General features: G+C 37.9%; 1 protein-coding gene across 2 annotated transcripts in view; it reads left to right on the forward strand.

The window, feature by feature from the left end:
- Window positions 1-21,426, forward strand: part of SLC25A24 (solute carrier family 25 member 24) — a 64,222-nt gene that overhangs the window by 38,338 nt on the left and 4,458 nt on the right. For both annotated transcript variants that reach the window (XM_003267869.4, XM_003267870.3), the window contains exons 4-8: window positions 182-293; window positions 2,314-2,472; window positions 5,651-5,803; window positions 12,337-12,444; window positions 16,995-17,162. In XM_003267869.4, coding sequence (XP_003267917.3) covers window positions 182-293; window positions 2,314-2,472; window positions 5,651-5,803; window positions 12,337-12,444; window positions 16,995-17,162 — 700 coding nt within the window. The remainder of the gene's footprint in view (window positions 1-181; window positions 294-2,313; window positions 2,473-5,650; window positions 5,804-12,336; window positions 12,445-16,994; window positions 17,163-21,426) is intronic.

The following is a 21,426-nucleotide window of genomic DNA, read 5'->3' on the forward strand; positions in this document are numbered from 1 at the left end:
ATCTGACAGGACCATAAAATGCTTGCTGCCATTTCCAACAACCTATACTTGTGGATGGGGTTTTTTGATTTAATAAGAATATTATGTTAGAAAAGAAACTGTCATTCTGTAAAGTGACCAATAATGTTAGTTTTATTTATCAATTTAGTTTTGTTCTTTGATGATTTTTTAAAAATTTCAGCATTGATGCTGATGGGACAATGACAGTGGACTGGAATGAATGGAGAGACTACTTCTTATTTAATCCTGTTACAGACATTGAGGAAATTATCCGTTTCTGGAAACATTCTACAGTAAGTCTACTTTATGTATTTATGCTTATTTGGAGCTATAAACCATAGGTACAATTATCACCCAAGAACACTCTGTAACACTTATGGGCCAGGATACCTGAGTCCCAGTAGCTCCTTAACCTGTAGAGTTCTATTTATTCTATTAGGCATAGATTTATAGAGGATTAAAAAAAACAACAACCGAAGACTGCATAAATGTCCATTCTGAAAACTTGGAAGAAGTACCACCTTGATGAATAAGCTGTCTAGCTTTTATTGGCATTTAAGTATTCTGCCATAGGGAAGTGTAAAAGTTGTAGGCTTTTACTTTTTATAGATACTATATTGTCCACATAATCTCAGCACCTCATGGTTGCTAAGGATCTGTGTCCTCGTTTGGTCAGATTGCCTAGGTTTATCTCTGGCATAAGGCACTTACAATATTCGTTAAAGGTTACAGAATCTTTTTTGCTTCATCTGTGTAGCATTTCATACCAGTTTGTTTTCCACAAAACTCAAATTTTGATTGTTTCATTAATATTCTGCATACTGATGTAAACCAAGTTCTATTATTATGCAATCTGCTCCTGAAACCCTTGGGAACTCTCTGAAGGAGTTTTTTTGTTTTGCTTTTTTTTTTTTCTGAGATGGAGTCTCGCTCTGTCGCCCAGGCTGGAGTGCAATGGTGCGATCTCAGCTCACTGCAAGCTCCGCTTCCCAGATTCATGCCATTCTCCTGCCTTAGCCTCCCGAGTAGCTAGGACTACAGGCGCCCACCACCGCGCCCAGCTAATTGTTTTGTATTTTTAGTAGAGACGGGGTTTCACCGTGTGAGCCAGGATGGTCTCTTATCTCCTGACCTTGTGATCCGCCCGCCTCGGCCTCCCAAAGTGTTGGGATCGCAGGCGTGAGCCACCGTGCCCGGCCTTTTTTTTTTTTTTTTTTTTTTTTTTTTTTTTTTAATATGCTTGTCTTCTATGCTTCAGATTTTACTAAATTAAATATGCATTAAATGAAATCAGGAGTTCACATTGCCACTAGTAACAACGCCTAAGCTTACATAAAGCATTATAAAATTGTTGGTGATTAGTGCCTTCTCAGCTATGAGTATAAAATAATATTATACTAGTAGTTCAGTTGCCTAGATAAATTGTACACTATGTGATGTTTTATTTACATAATTCTTACTGTATTTTTAAGGTAGTTGATAACAGTTGAGACTACAATCGCATCTCCATTTTATTGATAGTAAAATGAAGGAAGAGAGGGTTACTACCATAGGAGAGCACCTTCCCATTGCACTCTTGCCTGTAAAAATTTTTCTGCCAAAACAATTTAGATAATAGAATTGTAAAAATATTATTATAGAATTGTTTCTCTCAAGCTATAGTAATGTAGAATAGGTTGAAGGGGTGATGATTTGAAATAACACCTCTCCATTAGCTAAATTTTATATAGAATCTATTGTGTGTTTTAAGTGACAAGTCAGATTTATAAAGATATTTTTATAAATAGTAGAAAATGAGTTTGGGGTATTCACATACAGTTTTAATTTTTATTTACATATTTAAAACATATCATGGTATAAAGTATGATGTGGATATAAATTTGAGATAAAGGAAGTATTGTTTAAGAATTGATGAACTAATTTCTTAAAAGATGTCATCACCAGTTGGTTTTCTGGCCTTACGAAAAATGGTTGCAATAAAAAAGATTGACTGTGATAAAATGCTGCCCTTCCATTCTAACCTAGACCAAGAGAAGAAAACATACTGTGAATCTATGATGAAAGAAAGTTGTAACTGTTGGTTTTGTGTATTTGTAATGACTGTTTATTTTCATTTCTTGTGAACTGATACTGTACTTTGTTCGTTGTGAGTAGACGACTTACAATCTATGTGCTCAAATTGGTTTAGTATAAATTCTAGGGAATGAAGTTCATATTAACTGTAAAATAACATATGATTCTTCTCTAAAACAAAACGTCTTCTGGGATTATTTTTAGCTAAGGCACATGGGGATCTTTTTTTCATTTTAACAGGGAATTGACATAGGGGATAGCTTAACTATTCCAGATGAATTCACGGAAGATGAAAAAAAATCCGGACAGTGGTGGAGGCAGCTTTTGGCAGGAGGCATTGCTGGTGCTGTCTCTCGAACAAGCACTGCCCCTTTGGACCGTCTGAAAATCATGATGCAGGTGAGCTTTATTATCTTGTGTCCAGGCTTGCCCTAAATATTCTAAAACAATGAGAAATGTGTTGCTTTGAAAAAGAAGTTTTAAAATTTCTCAGTAATAATCTTTTATACCCTAAAAAATAAATCTATTTTGTTGCTGTTAACTCTAAATTCAGTCCATGTAAGTACGGCAGTGTACCAAACCTTAAATTGTTAGTATATGTGTGTAATGAACTTTTAATCTTTGGCATTCTATGACTATTCAAAAGTTTAATTTAAAAAATATCTCTAGCTATTGTTGTAGGATTCTCCTTATTTATAGTTTCCTTCTTTTTTATATACTTTATCAAAAGTAAAGTATTTTTGAAATCTAGAATCTTAGAGCAGCAATTTAAAAAATATTCTATTTTTTTATTTTTATTTATTTTTATATGGCATCTCAGTTTATTTGATTTTGAAAGTGAAGTGTTTAATAGTAATATAAAACAACACTAAGCAGAGAACTAGAAAATACCCTCTAAAAGATTTAAGAAAAATGTGAAAACTCCAAGATGAGCCATCAGTTGTTTTGTAGTTATTTTTCTAGTAATTTAAGTAATATTTTAATATTCTATGACATTTCATTTAGATAGGTTTCAGGTTTTTTCTTTTATAATTTAATTTAATTTAATTTTATTATTATTATACTTTAAGTTTTAGGGTACATGTGCACAATGTGCAGGTTTGTTACATATGTATACATGTGCCATGTTGGTGTGCTGCACCCATTAACTCGTCATTTAGCATTAGGTATATCTCCTAATCCTATCCCCCCCTCCCCCCACCCCACAACAGTCCCCGGAGTGTGATGTTCCCCTTCCTGTGTCCATGTGTTCTCATTGTTCAATTCCCACCTATGAGTGAGAACATGCAGTGTTTGGCTTTTTGTCCTTGTGATAGTTTACTGAGAATGATGATTTCCAGTTTCATCCATGTCCCTACAAAGGACATGAACTCATCATTTTTTATGGCTGCATAGTATTCCATGGTGTGTATGTGCCACATTTTCTTAATCCAGTCTATCGTTGTTGGACATTTGGGTTGGTTCCAAGTCTTTGCTATTGTGACTAGTGCTGCAATAAACATAGGTGTGCATGTGTCTTTATAGCAGCATGATTTATAGTCCTTTGGGTGTATACCCAGTAATGGGATGGCTGGGTCAAATGGTATTTCTAGTTCTAGATCCCTCAAAAAATATTCTAAAGCTGAGTTTAGCAGAAAAAGATCTGGCTTTATAGACTGACTTTGCTATTTACTAGCAGTGTAGCATTGGGCTGGCCAGAGTGGAAAGAGGGAACGGAAAAGAATTAATATGTATTTGCTCACTGTGGTAACCCAGTTAATCCTTGCAGCAGCCCAGTGAAGTAGGTATTTTATCATTTTTCCAGGGGGAATCTGAGGCCCAGAGAATTAACTTTTCCTTTACAACAACTGAGAGGGAGGGATGGAGTATCTTTGCCTCCAGTGCTCCTGGTTCTCATGCTGCATGAAACCTCTGAGGTCTCATTTTCCTTCATTCTGGGATGGGGATAAGAATATGTAACAAGAATGGCTTAAGAATCAAACAATATCAGCTGTGTGAAAATGTCTGGTACACTGGAATAACCTATTGGAACATAGTAGTTGTTTACAAAATATTTTTAAAACTTTGTTATACTTATGGTCAACACTTTTTGTATTTGTCCATAGATTTCTGTACAAAAAGATTTCTGACAGTGTTTTAAGCTAGCATTTCTTCAGAATGTACCGAAATCTCAAAATTTATTTAGGGGCAAAGCTAATGCTTTAAAGAAAAAGGAGAGGGGATTGGTGTGTGTTTTTCTTTAGGAATAGTAGTAACTTGACTTTTAGAGAACTTGAATAAGCATTTATTTTTTCCTTTGTCCTATTTTATTGTGAAGTTTATTTATTTAAAATAAAATGGATTTCTTTGGAATTTAGTTTCTGCAAATTTGAGGAGTTTCCAAAGTCAACCTTCAGGTTTGATACTTCTCTAGAAGGACTCACATAACTCACTGAAAGCTTATTACCCCTGGTTATGGTTTATTACAGGGAAAAGATGCGGATGAAAATCAGTCAAGTAAAGAAGCGCATAGGGCAGAGCTTCTGTTGTCCTCTCCCTGTGGAGTCTCCGTGTCTTACTTTCCTGGCACTATTGTGTGGCACTAGGCATGGAATATTGCAGACCAACCAGGGAAGCTCACCCGAGCCTTTGGTGTGCAGAGTTCTTACTGGGGCTCGTTTTCATACTGGCCACATGGCTGGCCTTCAGAATTCAACCCGTTCTGTGAGTGTGTGTGTGTGTGTGTGTGTGTGTGTGTGTGGTGGTAGTCACCCCTTTTATGTGAGCTGAAACAATCAGAAGAGTAGCTGATTTAATTATTTAATTATTTTTGGTGTTTTGGTGTATTGGATTTAATCAGTTTTTATCTGTAGGTGGTCATAAGGTACAGTATTTTTAAATGACTACCACATCTGTAGTATAAGGCAAGTAATTTATCAGTACTCACAAGATGGGTACATGTTGTAATGAATTTATTGCCTAGCGAGGCCTCAAAATATGCCAAAGAGGGTGCAATTTTTATTTTTGGTTTCAGGCTGTATGCATTCCAGTGTTGGTAGCCCTGATATGCACAATATCCAAACCATTTCAGACCCATTTACAGTTCATTTCTGTACTACTTCTTGAGGAGAGGGAGTAACATATTATTCCCTCTCCTCAAGAATATAAACAGTGTTACCTGCAGTATATATCATATAATGTAATAATATAATATTATTATCTGCAATATACTTTTTTATTTCTCTTTAACTGAGCTTGTTCATGTTTCAAAGGGTGTTCCATTGCCAGATACATAATTTAGTTAATATTATCTTATGAAGGTTGTTCATAACTTTAATATTCTTGTTGTCTTCTCTCTCTGCTTTCTCACACCGAAGATACCAATTATTCTTAGTTTTAGAGTCAGAGACAGGCCTCTAAAATCATGGCAATATTCCCTCCCATCATTATATATATATTTTTCAACCTTTCTATGTCTTATTTTCAAATATATCTTCTTGCAGTTAGAAACAGTATTGAAAAAGATTGTATGGTTGCTTTAGAAAAGGTAATAGTAATATGCCACCAGCATTCTATATCATTTTGCTTTTATTTTTAGGTTCACGGTTCAAAATCAGACAAAATGAACATATTTGGTGGCTTTCGACAGATGGTAAAAGAAGGAGGTATCCGCTCGCTTTGGAGGGGAAATGGTACAAACGTCATCAAAATTGCTCCTGAGACAGCTGTTAAGTTCTGGGCATATGAACAGGTAATTGTTATCACCTGTGGAATTTATTAACAAGGAAGAGTTAGTAAATGGATTCAATAAAGGTTAATGTATAATGCTTTTGGGATTCTTGTTTTAATACATGATAATCTTTCACATATACTCCATAAGGAGTATCACTTATAGGAGATTAGACTAAATAAAATCAGAGATTTCTCATGACCAAGTTCTTAAAGGAAGGGTAGAATTTTAGTTTATTCATTCTGAATTCTGAGCAGAAGCAGCACACTAACATAAGTTTTATGAAAGTGTCACAGTCTGACCTCTGGAAGGGAAACTTATAAGTTGAAGTCCTTTGTGTAATTTGACATTGCTGTAAAATTGAGCTGAATTTGGAGTGACAGCTCAATGAAGGCAGGGGCATGGCTTCTTCCCCATGTACTCCAGCACCTAGACAGAGCTTGGCATGTGATAAGTTTCAAGCGAGTGTTGAATGAGTCAATGAATGAACAAAAGCATTTACCTCTGAATCACTTCTCTGTCGACTTTTGTTAACTTGGATTATTTGAGCTATTGCTCCAGCCTAACTCAATGTAAAGGGGAAATATGAGGTAAGTTTTAGAGTTTGGGTTCCTTTATGGTCATTAGCAGAACTGTCTAGTTGAGCAGCCACAGATTACTTTTTCCATTATTTATTCCATCATTGTTTATCAAGGACTGTAAGGGCCTTGAAATTCAACTCCCCCCCATAGTTTTTGTATTATTCAATGTAGATTTTAGATTATTCTGGAGAATGCTTTGTTCTTGAGCAACAGAATACTCCTGAGAAGATTACGAAGTCTAGTGGTATCCTTTGCTTTGCCTAGGAAATAGAGAAGCAAAAAATAAAAATAAAAAAAATTAAAGAAAATCTAGTCTCCAGAATTTTAATGAGAACCTATCCTTGGGAAGGTTATTTTCCTTATGTGAAGGTTTGAAGATTCAAATGATGATTATTAAGGGCTAATGTTTGAGATACCCTTAGGTTATTCTGACTACATACTTGGATTTTATGATAGGAAAGCCAGAGCCTAAAATAAACAAATACTCAATGCAGTTATTTCAGTATGCAAGAAGTTTGGTATTTTTGAAAGTCCGTGGGTAGTGCAAGCAAATATGCACATTTTACTTTATGCCATTTGTCAGATTCTTACCTTGGATACCACCAACAGGCATCCTCTGCTTCTGTCCACCCAAGTTCCTTCCTGAGTCCTCTTTATAGTACTGTGATTTCTGCACACCAACTTTCTTAGACATCAAGAGAAAGCTGTCTACACAGTGTGGTGTAGTGTTCTTATGGGCTCTGGACCTATGGTGCTGTTTTCTCTCCTCCTGCTGAAGGTCCATTCATCCCTCGGGGCTCTCTAAAAGCCACCTTCCTGTGAGAAGCATATCCCAAGCATCTCAACCAAAACCAGTTCCTCCCCTGTCCAGCCTCCCTCGAGTGCTGAATTGCAGAATATCCCATTTTTCATTGGATGAGGGAAAACCCATTGTTTTCCCAGTGGATTGTAAATTACTTCGGGGTAAATAGGCTGTATATATTCTCAAATATCCCAGAGTATGTAACTAGGTCACTTTTAGATTCAGATAGGTTTTGTTCCTTGAATAGCTAGTACTTTAGGAAACTAAGTAAAAGATCTTTTCAACCTGGTATGTGGCTCTGTCAAACACATCATCAGTTTGGGGTAAACCTGTGTTCTCTGTGGGTTGTCATTACCATAGTAGTGTCAGTGTATCATTGACAGGGTAGTAGTGTGGAGTACTGTTCTCGTGGTTTCAGCTGCCATCTCTGTACTGACTGCCTTCCACTCAAACATCTTCCTCTTTATCTCAATACTGTAGGTCTACCTGTGTACTGTGTGTTTCAGCATCTCTGCTTGCATGTCCCAGGAGTGCCACCCACTCAATATGGCCACCATGCATGGTCATCTTTCTGCTACTCCCTGTCTCCTGACCCTGCTCCAGCAACACACACAGACACCCTTCCTCTTTCTATATGTCATATGGTGGGGAATGTCCTTTAGTACTTACTCAGGAGTTAATTCCTCTGGAAAGCCTTCTGTTCTAGTTTCCTTTTGTTACAGCACTTTCACACTGAATTCTGACTTTCTCTGTACTTATCTGCTTTGTGAGACTGTGAGCTTCCTTAGGCAGTAGCTACTTGTATTCTTAGCACCTTGCCCAGTGCCAGGAAACCCTTATTTAGTGAATGAAAAGACAGAACTGCCAGACTGGAATTTGAGCTCAAGCTTGCCTCAATCTCAAGCCATTAAGATGAAGGGGAGCCGGGCGTGGTGGCTCACGCCTCTAATCCCAGCACTTTGGGAGGTAGTTTGCTTGAGCCCAGGAGTTCAAGATCAGCCTGGGCAACATGGCAAAACCCCATTTCTACAAAAAATATAAAAATTAGTTGGGTGTGGGGGTGTGTGCCTGTACTCAGGAGGCTGAGGTGGGAGGATCACTTGAGCTCGAGAGGCAGAGGTTTCAGTGAGCTGAGATCACACCATTGCAGTCTAACCTGGGTGATAGAGTGAGATCTTGTCTCAAAAAATAATAATAATAAATAAAGGGGAAGATAAGGATTGGAAACAGAAAGAGCAGCATGTGGACAGAAATGTAGGCACAAGAAGGCATCACTCACTGAAGAGACTGAAAGTGGTTCACTGTGCCTCAAGCGTGGTGGAATGTGTTTCTGGAAAGACAATAATGAAAGAGAGCTGGACAGATAAACAGGGGCCAAATGTAATAGGAGTCTGGATTTTATTCTGAATACGGTAGGAGCTATTGTAGCATCTTATATAGGGAAGTGAAATGAGTACATTCACATTTAAGGAATATCAACCTGAAAAAAGAGTGGAGACACTGTTGAGGGAGAGTGAGGTAGACTAGAGGCAGGGAGAATATTTAAATAATTCAGGTAAGAAATGACGAACACCAGTATAAGGTGATGTCTTTAAGGAATGGAGAAGGGAATGAACTGAGAAATATTTTGGAAATAGAATCAACAGAACTCACTGACTGACTGGATATGGAGGTGAGAAAGAGAGGAGTCAAGAATGATATTCTAATTTCTAACTTGAGTGACTGCATTCATAGAGAATACAATATCAGGTTCCATTTTGTGCATGCTGAGTTTGAGATGTATGGGACATGTACAGGGAGCTATCTAGTAAGCAGTTGGATATATCAGCTAGCAATTAAGAGAGAAATCTTTGATAGAGAGATTGTTGCTGAGTTGAGCCATTGGAATGGGCAGGATCACTCAAGAAGAGCTTATAAATGAGAAGAATTCTCGGAGTAAGTCCAAAGGGAGAGGTAAAAGAAGAAACTTGCAAAGGATACTGAGAAGAAATAGCTCGAGGGATGGGAGAAAATCCAGAGAGAGGGATGGCATAGGAGTCAGTGGAAGAAAATGGTTTCATGGGGGTCAGTGCTACTGGGTAGTGAATATAATAAGAGTATCTTTCAGGATTTCTCAACCCAGAGATGGGTAAGCTTAGTATAAATGCTTCTGTGAAGTAATGAAATGAGAAACCATGCTGAAATGAGCTTAAAGTGAATGGGAGGTGAAGAAACTTGGACAGTGGAGACACATTTTTAGGGAGTTTGACAGTGAAGGGAAGGAAACTAGAGGAGGGAGAGGGTGATAAGAAGGATGTTGGGTGGAGGGAGGATTTGTCTTTTTGTTTTTTTTGTTTTTTTCTGTTTGTATATTTGTTTGTTTTTGAGATGAAGTCCTGCTCTATCACCCAGGCTGGAGTGCAGTGGTGCAATCTCAGCTCACTGCAACCTCTGCCTCCTAGGTTCAAGTGATTCTTCTGCCTCAACCTCCCGAGTAGTTATGATTACAGGAGTGCACCACAACACCCAGCTAATTTTTGTATTTTTAGTAGAGATGGGGTTTCACCGTATTGGCCAGGCTGGTTTCAAACTCCTGACCTCAAGTGGTCCTCCCGCCTCAGCCTCCCGAAGTGCTGGGATTGCAGGAGTGAGCCACTGTGCCTGGCCTGGAGGGAGGATTTTGGTTTGACTTTAATGTGCCTGTTGCTGAAGGAAGCATGTCAATACAAATAAAGAAGTTGAAAACATAGGTAAGAGAGGTTGATTAACCCAGTAGGTGTTCCAAGGGAGTTTGTGTGTAGGGAAAGGGAGTGGGAGATGGAAAGGGGCTCAGGGAGACAGATTCTATCCAGAGACTGTTAAAAGGGTTAGCCTTTGATTACAAGAAGAACTCTTTTTATACCTGCTTGGGAAGAAAAAGGATGTGAGTAGCTGTGGATAATTTTGCAGGAGGTGGGCAGAATACCAAGATATTCTGCCTGGTGGCCTCTCTACTCTTCCTTGAGCTCCTGAGAAAGGATGTGATCTGAGAATGAGGGAGGAAGTGGTGTTGGAAGCTGGAGGAGAATGGAGAATATCGAAATGGTTAGTCTGACAAATGGGAGAGAACTGAGATAGACAAAAGGATTTCAGGGTGGTTTTGAGGGCTCAGTTAAGTCTCCTTTAGGAAGGTTCAGTTCTGTAGCCTTGGCAAGTTACTTAATGTCTCTGTGACTGTTACCTCATCTCTAGGATGGGGATTAAGCTTGGTGACATAGTTTTACATACCAGGCACAGTGCCTGACTTTTTGGCTCTGTCCTGAAGTCTTCCCTTTGTATATGGTATGTTTCGGGGAATAGGAGCCTCAAGCACTTATCCTTTAAATATTTATCCTCCATCAGTCACTAAATGTTTACTCTGTACTTTTGATAGGTGCTGTGGGGGTCCAAGGTATAAAAGGTACTTTCAAAGTTCCTGTTAATATGCAGGAAGGTTTTTAAGCAAATTATGTTTAATGATTTTGACAATCTGACATGCAGGAAAATTAATAGGGCCTGTGCAGAAGAGGAGTTTTATGTAACACTCTAGTTCAGGAAACAGAGCCCTTGGAAGCAGTGATCTCTCTGGGGAGGAATATCTGGTATTTGGGAATCTCATGAAATGATAATATTCTTAATTTTTATCATGAGCAGCAAAACAGATTTGTTAGGAGAAAGTCATTGTATGTTGTTGCATTGGGCACTTTAGATCCCAGGGAACAGAAACTGGCTGGCACAGGAATGGGCATCACTGTGGGGATGGATCATATAGGGGAAGGATCCCTGGAGAAGTCCAGGAGGTGAGACTTCCCCCCTTCCCTTCTCCATGCATGAGTCCACTTCTCTCTGTTAACTTTCCCCTTGTCCCTCTGGTGACAGCAGCTGCTTACCTCTGGAGACCCCCTCACATTTCCGGGGGAAGGAATCCGGCTTGTCTGGCTAATTCCCATGGTCTATGTTTGGGCAGAATGTCTTTCCAAGTTGTGTAAAGATAGTGTGTTCATATATTAATAATAATAATATCTACTGAACATTTGCTAGGTGTCCAGACCTGCACTAACCATGTTATAAGTATTATTTTTTTGTAGTCCTTTCCATAATCCTGTGAGGTGAGCACTGTTATCACAGACAAGGAAACCGCAGTGTGGACCCGTTTATGAACTTGCTCGAGGCCACGTGGCTCTGGGGTTCCAGCCCAGGTCTGCCTGACTCTCAATCCCTTGATATTAATATCCTGGCCAGTTACTATTTTGGCTGTATTGGGGTCATATTTACACCCTTGGTCCAGTTAGCTATGTTGGGTCATTTTAGTACTGATAGCCAGGGAGATGCTGGGCTTGATATGTTAGTATAATTCTATGTATTACCTACAAAAACTGTTTTTATAAATTGTTTTGTTAACATTTATTTGTCACCTATTTATTCATTTTATTTGCACTGGTGAAAATAAACTCATCTTTTAAAAACTGTGGGGAAAATATCCAAACATTGTGAAAACTTGATTAACCTTGTATTTTCTGTACATCTGGGGAAGAATGCTGTTATGCTGTTTCAGCAAAGGAGCAACTTGGTCCAATTTGGGAGACATCTGTGTTTTGTGGAAATCTGACTTGAACACCACTGTCCAGTAACTGCGTGTATTAGCATTTAGGCTTTCTCTTCTGCTATGTATTATTAATGTAGTGTATACATTTCGAGACACATCATCACATTTGTCAATTTATTGATTTCTAGGAGCTGATTTGTATTCTAGGATTGTCTAGTTGGCTTGGGCTGCCATGAAATACCACAGAGTGTGTGGAATCAACAACGGAAATTTATTTCTCACAGTTTCAGAGGCTGGAAAGCCTAAGATCAAGGGCCAAGCCAGTTTGATTTCTAGTGAGGGTTCTTTTCTCAGCTTGTAGACAGCTGGTGTGTGTTCACATGGTCTTATCTTGGTGCACATGTGATGGGGGAGAGAGAGAGTGAGCTTTCTGGTGTCTGCTCTTATAAGAACGCTGATCCTGTCTTGAGGGCTCCATCCTTATGACCTCATAACCCTAATTACCTCCAGAAGCCTTATCTCCTAATACCATCACATGGGAGGTTACAGCTTCAACATATGAATTTGGTGGGGGTGCAGCTCAGTCCACGACAGGTAGTAATGTGCATTTTAAAACTTATTTATACAGTACAAGAAGTTACTTACTGAAGAAGGACAAAAAATAGGAACATTTGAGAGATTTATTTCTGGTTCCATGGCTGGAGCAACTGCACAGACTTTTATATATCCAATGGAGGTGAGTACCATTGTGAAGTCTGACTGTGTGATGGTGTTCATGTTGGTTGTCTATTGCTCTCTAACAAGTTATCCCAAAATTAACAGTTTAAAACAAGCATTTATCATCGCACAGTTTCTATGGGTCAGGAATCTGGGAGCAGCTTAGCTGGGTGCCTCTGGCTCAGGGTTTTTCACAGCCCACTGTCAAGATGGTAGTCAGAGCTTGGAATCAGCTGGGGGCAGATTCCAAGCTCACTCATGTTGCTGCCAGGCCTCACTGGCTATTGGCTGGAAACATCAGTTCCTTATCACATGAGCCTTTCTGTAGGCTGCCTGAGTATCCTCAAAACACAGTAGCTGGCTTCCCTAGAGTCATTGATCCAACAGAGAGAGAGAGAGAGAGTGCCCAAGATGAAAGCCGATATCTTTTGCCTCTTCTGCTGTATTCCATTGATCACACAGACCAACCCTGGTAGAGTGTGGGAGGGGACGGTATAATGGTGTTAATAACAGGAGACAAATAAAATTGGGGGTCACTTTAGAGGCTGGCTGCCACTTTAGAGGCTGGCTGCCATTCCTGTCCAAAGAGTTTCGGTACCATAAATTTAATAATGGAATCTCAGGATTTGATTATATGGTAGTTATCCTAATTAGACATCCTTTCATTAGTGCATAGGTTGGCAAAACACAGACCTATGGACTGTTTTGTACAGCCCTTGAGCTGAGAATGCCTTTTACATTTTTAAAAAGTGGGCAACACAGGAAAAAGCGAGAAAGATCTAAAATCGACACCCTAACATCACAATTAAAAGAACTAGAGAAGCAAGAGCAAACAAATTCAAAAGATAGCAGAAGACAAGAAATAACTAAGATCAGAGCAGAACTGAAGGAGATAGAGACACGAAAAACCCTTCAAAAAATCAATGAATCCAGGAGCTGGTTTTATGAAAAGTTTAACAAAATAGACAACTAGCCAGAATAATAAAGAAGAAAAGAGAGGAGAATCAAATAGACACAATAAAAAATGATAAAGGGGATATCACCACTGATCCCACAGAAATACAAACTACCATCAGAGAATACTATAAACATCTCTATGCAAATAAACTAGAAAATCTAGAAGAAATGGATAAATTCCTGGACACATACATGCTCCCAAGACTAAACTAGGAAGAAGCTGAATCCCTGTATAGACCAATAACATGTTCTGAAATTGAGGCAGTAATTAATAACCTACCAACCAAGAAAAACCCAGGACCAGACAGATTCATAGCCAAATTCTACCAGAGATACAAAGAGGAGCTGATACCATTCCTTCTGAAATTATTCCAAACAATAGAAAAAGAGAGACTCCTCCTTAACTCATTTTATGAGGGCAGCATCATTCTGATACTAAAACCTAGCAGAGACACAACCAAAATAGAAAATTTCAGGCCAATATCCCTGATGAACATCAATGTGAAAATCCTCAATAAAATACTGGCAAACTGAATCCAGCAGCACATCCAAAAGTTTATCCACCATGATCAAGTTGGCTTCATCCCTGGGATGCAAGGCTGTTCAACATATGCAAATCAATATAACAGAATTCATCAATAAACAGAACCAGTGACAAAAACCACATGATTATCTCAATAGATGCAGAAAAGGCCTTTGATAAAATTCAACACCACTTCATGTTAAAAACTCTCACTAAACTAGTTATTGATGGGATGTATAACAAAATAATAAGAGCTGTTTATGACAAACCCACAGCCAATATCATACTGAATGGGCAAATGCTGGAAGCATTCCCTTTGAAAACCAGCACAAGACAAGGATGTACTCTGTCACCACTCCTATTCAACACAGTATTGGAAGTTCTGGCCAGGGCAATCCGGCAGGAGAAAGAAATAAAGGGTATTCAGATAGGAGGAGAGGAAGGCAAATTGTCTCTGTTTGCAGGTGACATGATTGTATATTTAGAAAACCTCCTCGTCTCAGCCCAAAATCTCCTTAAGCTGATAAGCAACTTCAAGCAAAGTCTCAGGATACAAAATCAATGTGCAAAAATCACTAGCATTCCTATTTACCAATAATAGACAAACAGAGAGCCAAATCACGAGTGAACTCCCATTCACAATTGCTACAAAGAGAATAAAATACCTCGGAATACAACTTATAAGGGATATGAAGGACCTGTTCAAGGAGAACTATAAACCACTGCTCAAGGAAATGAGAGAGGACACAAACAAATGGAAAAACATTCCATGCTCATGGATAGGAAGAATCAATATCATGAAAATGGCCATACTGCCCAAAGTAATTTGTAGATTCAATGATATCCCCATCAAGCTAACATTGAATTTCTTCACAGAATTAGAAAAAACTACCTTAAATTTCATATGAAACCAAAAAAGAGCCCGTATAGCCAAGACAATCCTAAGCAAAAAGAACGAAGCTGGAGGCATCACGCTGCCTGACTTCAAACATACTACAAGGCTACAGTAACCAAAATAGCATGGTACTGGTACCAAAACAGATATATAGACCAATGGAACAGAACAGAGGCCTCAGAAATAACATCACACATCTGCAACTATCTGATCTTTGACCAAAACAAGCAATGGGGAAAGGATTCCTTATTTAATAAATGGCATTGGGAAAACTGACTAGCCATATGCAGAAAACCGAAACTGGACCCCTTCCTTACACCTTATACAAAAATTAACTCAAGATAGATTAAGGTCTTAAACATAAGACCCAAAACTATAAAATCCCTAGAAGAAAACCTAGGCAGTACCATTCAGGACATAGGCATGGACAAAGACTTCATGACTGAATCACAAAAGCAATGGCAACAAAAGCCAGAATTGACAAATGGGATCTAATTAAACTAAAGATCTTCTGCACAGCAAAAGAAACTATCATCAGAGTGAACTGGCAACCTACAGAATGGGAGAAAAATTTTGCAATCTATCCATCTGACAAAGGGCTAATATCCAGAATCTATAAGGAACTTAAACAAATTTACAAGAAAAAAAAAAACCCATCAAAAAGTGGGTGAAGGATATGAACAGACACTTCTCATAAGAAGACATTTATGCAGCCAACAAACATGTGAGAAAAGGCTCATCATCCCTGGTTGTTAGAGAAATGCAAATCAAAACCACAATGACATACCATCTCACGCCAGTTAGTTAAAAAGTCAGGAAACAACAGATGCTGGCAAAGGTGTGGAGTAATAGGAATGCTTTTACACTGTTGGTGGGAGTGTAAATTAGTTCAACCATACAGTGTGGTGATTCCTTAAGGATCTAGAACCAGAAATACCATTTGACCCAGCAATCCCATTACTGGTTATATACTCAAAGGATTATAGATTATTCTACTATAAAGACAGATGCACACATATGTTTATTGCATTACTATTCACAATAGCAAAGACTTGGAACCAACCCAAATGCCCATCAGTGATAGACTAGATAAAGAAAATGTGGCACATATACACCATGGAATACTATGTAGCCATAAACAAGAATGAGTTCATGTCCTTTGTAGGGACATGGATGAAGCTGGAAGCCATCATTCTCAGCAAACTAACACAGGAACAGAAAACCAAACACTGCATGTTCTCACTCATAAGTGGGAGCTGAACAATGAGAACACATGGACACAGGGAGGGGAACATCACACATGGGGGCCTTTTTGGGAGCGAGGGGCTAGGGGAGGAATAGCATTAGGAGAAATACCTAATGTAGATGACGGGTTGATGGGTGCAGCAAACCACCATGGCACGTATATACCTATGTAACAAACCTGCACATTCTGCACATGTATCCCAGAACTTAAAGTATAATTTTTAAAAAGTAGGCAAAAACAAAAGAAAAGTAACGTACAACCGAGACCTAATATTTTAGTCTTGCAATGACAAGTATTTTATTATTTAGTCGTTACAGAAAAGGTTTTCCAACTACTGCTTTATAGCAAAAATAATATTGTAGATGTGGAATTTATTGATACAGCAGAGGGGTTTTTAGTAACTGATAAGACTTAAGCAAGATAAATACAGTTTTCACCGATGTTGGTATGCATGCTAATATAGCTTTTTTTCAAGCATCTTAATATGATTGTTTATATTACTCCACACACCTCTCGAAAAAATCTTGATACCTATTTTTCCTCTCATATCCTCCATATCAGTTAATAGTATCACCTTCCCAACTCCCCACTGCCCCATCCTGTGTTCCAAGCTAGAAGTACTGGGGTTATCCTTTATACTACCATTTCCCTCACCTTCCAGACGCAGGTGGTCACCAGTCAGTTTTGTTAAGACATCAATAGATTATCTTGCTTCCATTTCCTTGGTCACTTCCTTCATCAGATCCTCCTTGCAGTAAACGGGTCTCTCTGGCTGTGGTCTTAGCCCCTCAATAGAGGTCATACGTGAAGGAGAATGTATCAACAAATTGTACAGTCTTTTGAGTGACAACATGTGCTAGGTATTTGTTCTATGTAAAATTACTTCGTTTGAATTCCATGATGATAGAGTTAATATGAACAATCATATTTTGTTTTTTTTATATCCAGGTTATGAAAACCAGGCTGGCTGTAGGCAAAACTGGGCAATACTCTGGAATATATGATTGTGCCAAGAAGATTTTGAAACATGAAGGCTTGGGAGCTTTTTACAAGGGCTATGTTCCCAATTTATTAGGTATCATACCTTATGCAGGCATAGATCTTGCTGTGTATGAGGTGAGTTTATAGACATCTTTTGAATCGGAAAATGCAGTTAGATCTTTTTAGAATTGGACTTTATGTGAAGAAGTAGATATATACCAGAAAACTGTGTGACCAGAAGTAAATTCAAGCATGTGTTATTTGAACTTTCAAGTAACTTGAGTGTGAATATGCATGGGGTCACTTTTGTATTAGATTTTCTTGGGAATTGATTTTGTTCACCTTAAAAGGTGGTTCTAGAGATTTTTTTCAGGGAAGATAAAAAAAGCAAGTAAGTTCCTTTTGTTTTGGATTTGCAAAAATCTGACATTAAGCCAAGTGACTAATGTGACTAACATGAGTAATACAGTTTCATTCCTTGTATGAAAGAATACAAATCTTGGATCAACCCTGCAGTCTAAATCATTTAATAATTTATGAATCTCACAAACAATTATTGAGCACACACTATACAAACCACTGGGTTAGACACTGGATCTGGGGATTCAAGGGACTCAGTGTGTGCCTTGAAGAAACTGAAGGTCTGGTGGGGGAGACAAACAAACGACTAAAACCCAGTGTGGTTATCTGTGCTGCGATAGACATGAGCCAGGGTGCATGTTAGGATGGGACCTAAGCTACAGCGTAGAGGAAGAGTGGAATGTGTAATGAAAAGAAGACTCGGCTTTTTTTTTTTTAAAGAGCTTTATTGAGATTTAGTTCATATTCCTTACATTTCACTCATTTGAAGTGTACAAGCAAATGGTTTTTGGCTTCTTACATAATTTTAAAAAATTATGATAAAATATAAAATTTGCCATTTTACTCATTTTAAGTGTACAATTCAGTGGCATTAATTACATTCACAATATTGTGCAACCATCAACACTATTTCCAAATCCTTTTCCTCACTCCAAACAGAAACACCTTAACCTTTAAGCAATAACTTCCTTCCCTCCCTAACTCAAACCCTTGGTAACCTCTAATCTGCTTTTTATGTCTAGGAATTTACCTATTCAAGATATCTTATAAGTAGAATCATACAGTATTTTTCTTTTTGTGTCTGATTTATTACTCTTAGCATAATGTCTTTAAGGGTTGTTCATGTTGTAGCATGTATCAGAACTTCATTTCTTTTCATGGCTGAGTAATATTCCATTATGTGTATATACCACATTTTGTTTAGTCCTTCATCTGTTGAAGAGCATTTGGATTATTTCTACTTTTTCAATATTGTGAATAATGCTGCAGTGAACACTGGCATCTGCATATCTGTTCGAGTCTGTGCCTTCAATTCCTTTGGGTGTATGTCTCGGAATGGAATTGCTGAGCCATATGGTCATTCTATGTTTAGCTTTTAGGAACTATCAGACTGTTTTCCATAGTGGCTGCACCATTTACATTCTCACCAGCAACATACAAAGGTTCCAGTTTTTCCACATCCTTACTAACAATTTCCATTTTAAAAAAGCTTATTTTTATTATAGTCATCCTCTTAGGTGTGAGGTGGTATCATGGTTTAGGACTTTACTTCTTGTGCTGAGTTTTTAAAAAAATTGTGATTAAAAACACATAACAAAGTTTATGATTTTAACCATTTTTAAATATATAGTACAGTAAGTGTTAACTGTTTGTGGTTTGTTGTGCAACAGATCTCTAGAACTGTTTCACTTCTCAAAGCTTAAACTCTATACTCATTAAACAACAGCTCCCAATTTCCCCTTCACCCTAGCGCTGTGTAACCTACTTTCTCGTTTTATGAGTTGGATTACATTAAATACCTTGTATAAGTGAAATCGTGGTATTTCTCTTTTCATGACTGGCTTATTTCATGTAACATAGTTTCCTCAAGATTCATCCATATGATAGCATATGACAGGACTTTTTTGTTTTTAAGGCTGAATAATATGTCGTTGGGTGTATGTATCACATTTTCTTTATTCATCTGTTGATGGGCATTTGGGTTGTTTCTACATCTTGGCTATTGTGAATAGTGCTGCAGTGAACATGGTTGTGCAAATATCTCTTCAAGATACTGTTTTCAGTTCTTTTTGACATACACTCAGAAGTGGAATTTCTGGGTCAAATGGTAGTTCTATTTTTAAGTTTTTGAGGAACCTCCATGTCATTTTCCATAGTAACTAGACCTTTTTGTTTTTTAACATTTCTGTCAATGTACACCAAGATTCCAATTTCTCCATGTCCTCCCCAACACTATTAAGTGGGGTAGTAAAGTCTCCTACTATTACTGTGTGGCTGTTTATTCCTCCCTTCAGTTCCATAAGTGTTTGCTTCATATATTTTGGAGGTTAATATTAGGTCCATATATAGTTATAATTATTATTTCTTCCTGGTAAAATGACCCATTTATCATTATGTAATGTCCATCTTTGTCTCTTGTGGCAGTTTGTGTCTTACGGTCTATTTTGTCTGATGTAATTATGGCCACCCCTGCTCTCTTTGGGTTCCCGTTTTTATGGAATATCTTTTTCCATCCTTTCACTTTCAGCTTATGTGTGTCCTTAGATCTAAAGTGAGTCTCATAGATAAGGTACAGTTGATTCTGTATGTGTTATTCACTCAGCAATTTATATCTTTTAATTGGGGGATTAAATCCATTTATATTTAAAGCAATTACCGATAGGGAAGGACTTACTGTTGTCATTTGGCTAGCTGCCTTTTATCTTTGTCCTGTGGCGTCTTTGTCTTTCCCTTCCTCTCTTCCTGGCTTCTTTTGTGTTTTGTTAATTTTTTTTTTGTAGTGATATGTTTTGATTCCTTTCTCATTTTCCTTTGTGTGCATTCTATAGATGCTATTTTTGTGGTTACCATTACAACTACATAAAACATACTAAAGTTACAGCAACTTATTTTAAGCTGTTTACAACTTAACTTCAGTGGTATATAAAACTCTATTTCTTTACATCTTTCACCTCCTCCCCACCAACTTTATGTCTTTTGATATTGTATATCCTTAACATAGATTTATAGTTACTTTTTATGCTTTTCTTCTTTAAATTCTGTTTAAATTTTTTGAAATTTAGATTTTCAAGTTATTTATATACCTTCATTACAATACTATAGGATTTTATAATATTCTAAATATTGACCTTTACCATAGAGTTTCATGTTTTGTGGTTTTGTGTTGCTATTTATGATCCTTTTGTTTCTCCTTTTAGCCTTTCTTCTAGGGCTGGTCTAGTGGTGATAGGCTGTATCAGCTTTTGTTTGTCAGGGACAGTCTTAATTTCTCCTTTTTTGAAGGGCAGTTTTGCCCATGCAGTATTTTTGTTTGGCAGTTTTTTTAAGTTTCAAAACATAGAATATAACATTCCATTTCCTTCTAACCTGCAAGATTTCCATCGAGAAATGCACTCAATAGATTTTTTAATCCATTGAGATAATTTTTTAATCCTGTAGGATTTAAAATTTTTAGTCTTACAGGATTAAAAAATTAAAAAGTTAAACCAGTTATATAACACACTAACATATATCTTATACTTAAAGTATCTTATGTTTAAAAAGTTGATTATCATATATATTTTATACAGTTTATCCTAATTATTGCCTTCTAATGAAATACAGGGACTTAGAGTAATAGGGGATAAAGTATGGCCTTTTGATCAGCACGCCTGGTTCTGAGTCCTTCTTAAAAAACTCTGGGCCTGGTGTGGTGGCTCATGCCTATAATCTCAGCACTTTGGGAGGCCGAGGCGGGCGGATCACCTGAGATCAGGAGTTTGAGATCAGCCTCGCCAACATGGCGAAGCCCTGTCTCTACTAACAGTACAAAGATAAGCTGGGCGTGGTTGTGGGTGCCTGTAATCCAAGCTACTCAGGAGGCTGAGGCAGAAGAATCACTTGAACCTGGGAGGCAGAGGTTGCAGTGAGCCGAGATTGGGCCACTGCACTACAGCCTGGGTGACAAGAGCGAGACTCCATCTCAAAAAAACAAACAAAAACTCCACTGAGATGAATTTTCCTCATTTCTAAAATCAGAATAATAGATTTATGTCAGAGTTTTTGTAAGGCCCAAATGAAATATATGTAATGTGTAAAATGAGATACAATTAGTAGAATTATATTATTTTATTAATACTCACCATAAGAGGTGTTCTTTAGGTCCTGCAGCATTTGGTACGCAGTTCACATTTGTTTAGAAGAATGTCAGTAACTGGTGCAAATCTCTTGTGTTCTGCATCCCCAGTGGCCTCCCACCTCTCCACAGAGCCGCTGCCTTCTACAGTGCCTGCTGCTTCTGCAAATGCGTGGCCTCATCCTGCAGAAATGGGGTTTCTCA

This window comes from Nomascus leucogenys, chromosome 12 (genome assembly GCF_006542625.1).
Source record: "Nomascus leucogenys isolate Asia chromosome 12, Asia_NLE_v1, whole genome shotgun sequence".
NCBI lineage: Eukaryota > Metazoa > Chordata > Mammalia > Primates > Hylobatidae > Nomascus > Nomascus leucogenys.